The 7,589-nt window shown below is 37.4% G+C and overlaps 1 protein-coding gene across 2 annotated transcripts; it reads left to right on the forward strand.

Moving 5' to 3' along the window:
- Nucleotides 1-2,424: 2,424 nt before the first annotated feature.
- vgll4a (vestigial-like family member 4a) lies at nt 2,425-6,537 on the forward strand. 2 transcript variants are annotated; one of them, XM_016238707.1, is made up of 6 exons: nt 2,425-2,951; nt 3,051-3,142; nt 3,954-4,107; nt 4,226-4,430; nt 4,556-4,667; nt 6,090-6,537. In XM_016238707.1, exons 1-6 carry the CDS (start codon nt 2,890-2,892, stop codon nt 6,269-6,271), a joined length of 807 nt encoding a protein of 268 aa, XP_016094193.1. In that variant the 5' UTR covers nt 2,425-2,889; the 3' UTR covers nt 6,272-6,537. The 2 variants fall into 2 exon arrangements, with proteins under 2 accessions (XP_016094193.1, XP_016094194.1); XM_016238708.1 differs by having other exon boundaries at nt 2,425-3,142.
- The last annotated feature ends 1,052 nt before the right edge of the window (nt 6,538-7,589 follow it).

Here is a 7,589-nt window from a genome sequence, read left to right on the forward strand (position 1 = left end):
AGAGCTCGCTCCAGTGTCGGCTCTAGCCCCAGAGCTCGCTCCAGTTTCGGCTCCAGCCCCTCCCCGTTGGTATGTTATGGCGCAGGACACGCCTTCCGGGAGGGGGAGGTAATGTCAGGGAGTATCTGTCACCAGCTCTGGACTCCATATCCCAGAATCCTCCTCGGCTCACACCAGTTCACATTCACCAATCTCACCAGATCTCACTCACCTGGATTCTGCAAATTCAGCATTTGTGTTGCATTCATTCAATTCACAGGCTATTTTATGGCTTGCACCCCATGTTTTTTTTTTTAAACATGTATAGGAGAGCATGGCTTAAAGAATGACTTATCAACAGCAAAGATGCCATTTTTGGCATCAATGCATTGGCATGATAGATGCAATATCATGCTGTAATATCTGCTACCCTTTGCCTGTGTCTTCGATTGATATGAACCAGCAAGTTCCATTGATTTATTTTAATGCCACAGTGTGTGCAAGTCACCCTGACTTGCTGCCGGACACATACTCTTTTTGTTGACAATGATGCAATGATTGCTGCTTGAAATGTGGTGATTGCCTGCACTTTAAACCACACTTGATGATGATAAAATCTAAAATGTAAAAAGAATAAATTAGCACAATTGTCTTGTTTACATGTTTAATACAGTGCATCGCCTATGCTGAGGTTTTGTGACGTAACACCTTGCTCAAGAGCACAACAACATTAAGATCCTTTATTATATTTTTTACCACTCTCCCACCAAACACTAAGGCCAGTGTGAGTGAAGGTTTTGTTCTGTCCAAACAGAACACATGTAATTCAACCAAATAAAGCCCTGATTAGAAACTATTAGCTGAACATGCTACTACATGCTGGAACAAATGCCTGACAGATGGCTGATTGCCATGTAAAGAGTTTTTATATACTTGTTTTTCAGATTTACAGTGATCCAAATTAAGTAATGTAATGCAGAAAAACTATAACAACAACAACAACAACAAAAAACTTAAGTAAAGTATGTGAAATTCAGACTTCCTAAAGGTTTCACAACACAAGAACATATTAAATGAACAATATATTTTTAGTTTAAAATGCTAGGAAGAAATGACTGACATGCAAAACATTACAATTCAACAAGCATTCTCACACCCACAGTACTATAATTACAATCATTCACACACAGACACACACAAACAAGCACACACACACACAAACAAACACACACACACAAACACACACAAACAAACACACACACACAAACACACACGCACGCACACACACGCACACAAACACACACACACACAAACACACACGCACGCACACATGGAATGCTCTACATAGGCAGAAACTCAATTAGCAACACCAAAAGCAATTCACAGGTGATTCCAATAGAGTTTGATGTTAGCATGTGGCAAAGCTAATGGCGCAAATAGTAAATCATTGATGGAAGACAGGAATAACGATAAAATAATCAAACTGAAAGAATATTGATTAAAACCAGTTATTTCACAGAATTTGGGAAAAAGCAAAGCATCTTAGGAGGCGGCAGCATTTTAAAAAGATAGAAAATTAATATTCTATCCTCACATAGTTGAAAAGCAGTATCTTTATCACAGTATCTGTGAAACACAAAACAAGATATTTTGAAGAATATTTCAATTGTTTTGCCCATACAATGAAAAATAGCTGTAAACATTGTCAAGTCAGCCCACTGCCTTCACTCTATGGAGGGAAAACACACACACACACACACACACACACACACCTTCTTCTTGAACTGCATGTCGCATGTGATCAGCTGCATGATTTCGGCGCTCATGTAAATGTTATACACAGATTTACAGGAGGCACAGTGGTATTTTTGGCAGCACACTGTGCATCTCTGGATAGACAGCAGGGGATCCTGTCCTCGCAAAAGTACTGTCTGAGGCATCTGTGCAGGTTACACAAATACTGAAATTAAATTAAATAAAAACTATGAGTAAATAAAAACACTACACGTGCTCCAATGTAGCAAGAGGATGGGAAAATGCTAGCACTTATTAAATAACGATAGTTACGCGAAAAAACTAACGTTACCGATTCATGTTTCAGGGGGTCAAAACATAACAATAACATTAATAGTCATGTCGAGACCGCGATAAATGTAAGATTTAGATTTTATATACGTCTCAAAGTTCAGTTTATCTTTAAAGCACAGTTTTCTTACCGTGCGATACAGTTGCACATCAGTGCCAACTCTACTCTACTCTACTCTACTCTACTCTACTCTACTCTACTCTACTCTACTCCAGATGCACTCGCGCGGCGGTGCATCAGGACCAATGATGTCTCAAGCCCCGCCCACTAGATCCAGCGAGGGGGAGCTGGAGGTCTAGCCCCGCCCACTTGGCTCTGCAGCGAGCACCCTCTCGTGGTGTATACAGTCTGTGTGCGGACACAAGACGCAGGGGGCGGAGAGAAGGCGTTGTCACGTGGTACGTGCCACTGTTTTCGGCGCTTCTCAGAATGGGCCAATGGCAGGCGTTTTTCATGACTACGTAACTATTTGAAATATTTTCATTGAAATTGTGTAAGATATAACTCCAAATATAGACAAATGAACCACGACTTGTGAGAAATAGTATAAGTAAATATTGAGTGTTTGTGGAAAAATTAAATCTACAGTTTTTTTTTGCATGCGGAAACACGAGCTTCTGTCGAGCAGCGTTAGCATTATACTCACTTTTCACCATTGTAACACAACATCTAGTCCTCACCTGCTTTATTTACCGTTAATACAAACAACAGGTCGTGCTTGGCGAGTATGAGTCGGCATTTTGGATTTAAGTCACTAAAGTAAACCGTAGACGCACAGGTTAGCATCTAACCTGCAGCCCGAGCTAACAGCTAAATAGCTCAGTATGCTAAAAACAACGCACACTTTTACATGTTTTATTTCCACATCTTACTATCAGCTATTGTTGTAAGTTTGCGTAAGTTTCCCCTTCTGAAATACCATATTTCATACCGTTACTAACAGCCGAGCTGGATTAACCGATTACATTTCTGCTTTAAATGTAAGCGTGGGTGTTAAAATGGATATCTTGATGAATAATTTCACCAACAACAAAAGGAACGATAGCATCAGCAGGCTGCAGTGTAATGCACATGAGGGTAAGTTACTGCATTCAGATGAACACAATACATATTCAACACTGAGTTTCTGAAGTAATATCATGTGAATGTCATCCAGTGATCACTTAAACATTAATGCTTATAATAATCATTCAGTACCATGGTGGACAGTAATGGACAGGCTTCTATTCATAAAATAACTTGCATCTATATGCCAGTTTCTTAGAAATGTAAGTTTACGTTCATATTGGTTTCATATGGTCTTTTACATTTATTAACTAGTAAAAGGTCACATTTTCTTGCACATTAAATACATGTAAGTGTACATGTATCAGTCGTCATTTTAATAAATGTTTTATAATATATTGTTCAGCATTAAATGTTTTTTTTTTATTTTATTTTTTACAAATATATGAATAATTCATACATTTATGTAAAATGTTCAGCCTGAGCTAATCTTGATATGTCATAAAGTCAAATTATCTGATATTTTAAAGTTAACCTTTTAATGAAGCTTTGTTCTTCATTATTAAATCAGGACTTTATGCCCCCCCAAAATATCAAAATGTATTATATAAAAAAATACATGTTTGCATAAAAAAGGGGTGCATATCGTAGTCATTGTATGTATGAATTGTATTTTAATCAATATAAGAATAAATGAATAGATGTGGAGCACTGATATGTAATAGCACTGTATGAAATATGCGACTTGCTGTTGGAGTATGAGATTTGTAATGAAATGCTTGCATATTACCAATTAAAGCTTTCACTGATATGATGAACTTCTGTCTTTGTTAAGCATTATTAGCAATGGCTGTGGCTTGATCTGACTCTGATTTCTTGGCAGGTGATTCTGGAGCATCTAGGGCCCCTGTGCTTAACTCAGGGTGTGCTCCCATGAGCCCAACCAAGAGAAAACACCATGAACACTCGCTGAATCATCAAAAAGACTCGGATGAAGAACAGATGAACAAAATGAGATGCTTATTGGGATCCCATCTGTATGTCTGCTACAGCTCTGTTATTTGCAGTGCAGCAAAGCTTCCCATGTTTTTGAATTGTTCGATCAGTTGACAGTTTTTTGCACAGCATGCATGTTTGTTTCTTGTGTGTTATTAGGAGAAATTCGAATGGAGACACTGAAAACCAGGAGTTATGCAATTATAGTTATGGTCACACATCTCTGAGTGGTCTTCATAACCATCATGTATTTGCACCTTTCCCCATTTTTGCGGTGGATCAACCCCTTGAGATGACCAAACACAGCTTGGATCCTACTAGGAGCGTGCTTCGTATTCCTGGATCCAGCACAAAACACCAGCAGGTCAGACTTTAAAGCATTGATTCTACATCAGTGGCTTCACTGTTACAGGATGTGTTGATAAATGTGTAGAATTGTCATATTTCCAAACAAAACAAAACAAAAAAGTAACATTCCTTTAATATCAGAATCGTCCATCGGTAATCACCTGTGCCCCTGCCAGCAACCACCCTTGCAGTCTCTCCAGTTGCCACATGTCCCCTAAAAGCTGCACATCTGGATCCACCAACAAGACCAAAGGTATTTCATCTAGCACCTTTCAAGTATCAGAAGTGTGTACTCGGTTGTGTTTTGAGTCTGAATAAGTGACTGGCACATAACTGGTTATCAGAAGGGTTGGTTAAAGAGATTGATAGGATATTTTAATTGCTATGGCAGATTTATTTAAAGGGGTCATATGATGCGATTTAAATTTGTCCTTTCTCTTTGGAGTGTTACAAGCTCTCGGTGCATAAAGAAGATCTGTAAAGTTGCAAAGACTAAAGTCTCAAATCCAAAGAGATATTCTTTATAAAAGTTCAGAGTCAGCCACGCCTACCTAAAACGGCTCGTTCTAACACGCTCCACATGTCTACCTCACTATGTGGGAAGATTTGCATAACGCCGCCCAAATGTTCACGCAAAGAAAGAAGGCGTAACTTTTATTCTCGCTGTAGTATTGTTGTTGCTGCCGCTGCCATGTCGTGAAGACGCTGTGCTTCGTTGTGATGTTGCCACAAGCCCTCCGGACGCTCCTTCGAATCCGCCGGCCACGCCGTTCTCAAGCCCGCCAGCAGCCGCTCACTCTATCCCGCCGTGTGTGACACTGTTTCGTTGTGAAAGCGAAACTACTTTGTTTGGTCTTCCAAAAATAGACACGACTAGAAATCAGTGGTTAAGTTGTATTTACAACACCATTTCCGTCACATGCTTGAGGTATTCGGCCAATCACAACGCACTGGATAGCTGGCCAATCACAGCACACCTCGCTTTTCAGACCGATGAGCTTTGTAAAAATCGACGTGTTTCAGAAAGAGGGGGCATAGAGGAGAAACAATAATGTACAGTATGTGGAAAATAATGTGTTTTTTTAACCTTAAACCGCATAAACACATTTCATTACACCAAATACACCAAATAATGTTCTTTTTGGCAACATCATATGACCCCTTTAAAACACTTTTAAATGACTTAATTAAAAAAAAATTGAAATAACATTTTTATTGTGAGAAATGTAATTCTTGTTTTTAAATGTAGGTTAATGTTACAATCAGAGCTGTCAAGCGAATTGCATAAATAATGATTTGAGCTTACATTTTTAAATAATGCTGTGAGATTGAATTTTGGGATTAAGGTTTTAAATGGACATTAATGTTTTTGGTTTAATTATATTGAATTATATTGAAAAAAAAAATGTAAATGATACAATGAAATTATTTAGATTCATTAAAATGTGGATTAATTAAGCAACAAAACATTGCGATGGGTTGGTCGAAAAGGCATAACGGTTCTGCGGTGGCTTTGTTTGGAGCTATTTTCATGAGTGAAATTGAACAAAAGTGACAGTACTGGCAATAGTGTGTCTAAAATGTTCATTGTTTATTTAGTATTGGAGTTCTGTGGCACAGATTCTATGTGGGCCTGGTATGACAGTACGATCGTTGTTTGGTTTCTCTTCATCAGCAAACACTGTGTGTGACCCTGTGATTGAGGAGCATTTCCGCCGCAGTCTGGGGAAGGTCTCTAACTCAGTGAGCATCACAGGCTCAGTTGATGACCACTTCACTAAAGCACTGGGGGACGCCTGGTTACAGATCAAAGCCAAAGGCAATGGCGGTACAACACCAAATCATGAGAGTCAATGATAAACTAAACCACAAACATGAACCCTGTGAGGTTAGCTCACTACAGAAGTGTACTTAAGACCAGACCCAGACCAAAACTAGATCAAGATTGCAGTATTCACTCGGAACAGCATACTGTCCTTACAATTTCTGGCATATCTTTTCATGGCAAAAATAGGAAGTGACGTATGCTGTTTTGTAGTATACTGTACGTTGCTTTGAATTCAGATAGAGCTGCGTGAAGCATGCATGACCAGGGGTGGGTGATATGACCAAAATGTTGAGAATTTTTTGAGTTTGTTATTTTCTTTGATTTTATATTATTTCAGGATAAATGATATTAAAGCAATAAGTAAACAGTAATAAAAAAGGACAAAGAAACAAAACCCAAACAAATAAAATAAACACTGTTTGAAGTTTCTCTGGTAGGTCTAGCTAACAATAGTGTTAAAGTAAGAAATACTACAAAAATTGACTAAAATAATATGTTCAGAACTGCATAGTTTTCACTGTATGAGTTAAATATGGAATAATTATTATTGCTACAAAAGTTACTCTAAAGTTCACTAACACTGAAGACCTGCATTTTGACATTTTGTATGTGTTTGACCAGTTAGATATGCACCTGAATTAAGTATACATATGTTGCTTGTCCACATTTCACTCCATCTTGGGGTGCACGCTTAAAAAAAGTCTGTTGGACAGCATGTTATTACTAAATAGAGTTTTTCTCAGCTTACTGATCTATAAATAACTCTTTTTCAAGAACACCATGCTATTTATATACTCGTATATAGTGCCGTTAAAAAGATCTTTCATGTTTTTAAAAGTTTTTTTATGCTCATCAAGGCTGCATTTATTCGATCAAAAATATTATATATAATATAATAATGGTTTTCTATTTTAATATACTTTAAAATATTATTTATTCCTGTGATCAAAGCTGAATTTTCATCAGCCGTTACTCCAGTCTTCACATGATCCTTCAGAAATCATTCTAATATACTGATTGATTATCATGTTGGAAACAGTTGTGCTGCTTCTAAAATATATATATATATTTTTTGGAACCTTTTTTTTGGAATTCAGCTTTGCATCACAGAAATAAATTATATTTTAAAGTATATTAAAATAGAAAAACACTATTTTTAAGTCGTAATAATATGTCACAATATTACTGTTTCTTTCTAGTTTTGATCAAATAAATGCAGTCTTTGATGAGAATAGGAGACTTCTTTCAAAAACATTAAAAGTCTTACTGATCTCAAACTTTTGTTATAGTTTGTAGTATATGTATATATTGTACACACACACACACACACACACACACACACACACA

This window comes from Sinocyclocheilus grahami, unplaced genomic scaffold (assembly GCF_001515645.1).
Source record: "Sinocyclocheilus grahami isolate Dianchi unplaced genomic scaffold, SAMN03320097.WGS_v1.1 scaffold545.1, whole genome shotgun sequence".
In the NCBI taxonomy this organism is placed as follows: Eukaryota; Metazoa; Chordata; class Actinopteri; order Cypriniformes; family Cyprinidae; genus Sinocyclocheilus; species Sinocyclocheilus grahami.

What these genes read in the sequence shown, in the direction of transcription:
- vgll4a (XM_016238707.1), top strand. Translation starts at nt 2,890, where the DNA reads ATGCTAAAAACAACGCACACTTTTACATGTTTTATTTCCACATCTTAC. An exon ending in TGCTTATTGGGATCCCATCT is followed by an intron (nt 4,108 to 4,225) that starts GTATGTCTGCTA and finishes GTGTGTTATTAG; the next exon opens with GAGAAATTCGAATGGAGACA. An exon ending in CCAGCACAAAACACCAGCAG is followed by an intron (nt 4,431 to 4,555) that starts GTCAGACTTTAA and finishes CTTTAATATCAG; the next exon opens with AATCGTCCATCGGTAATCAC.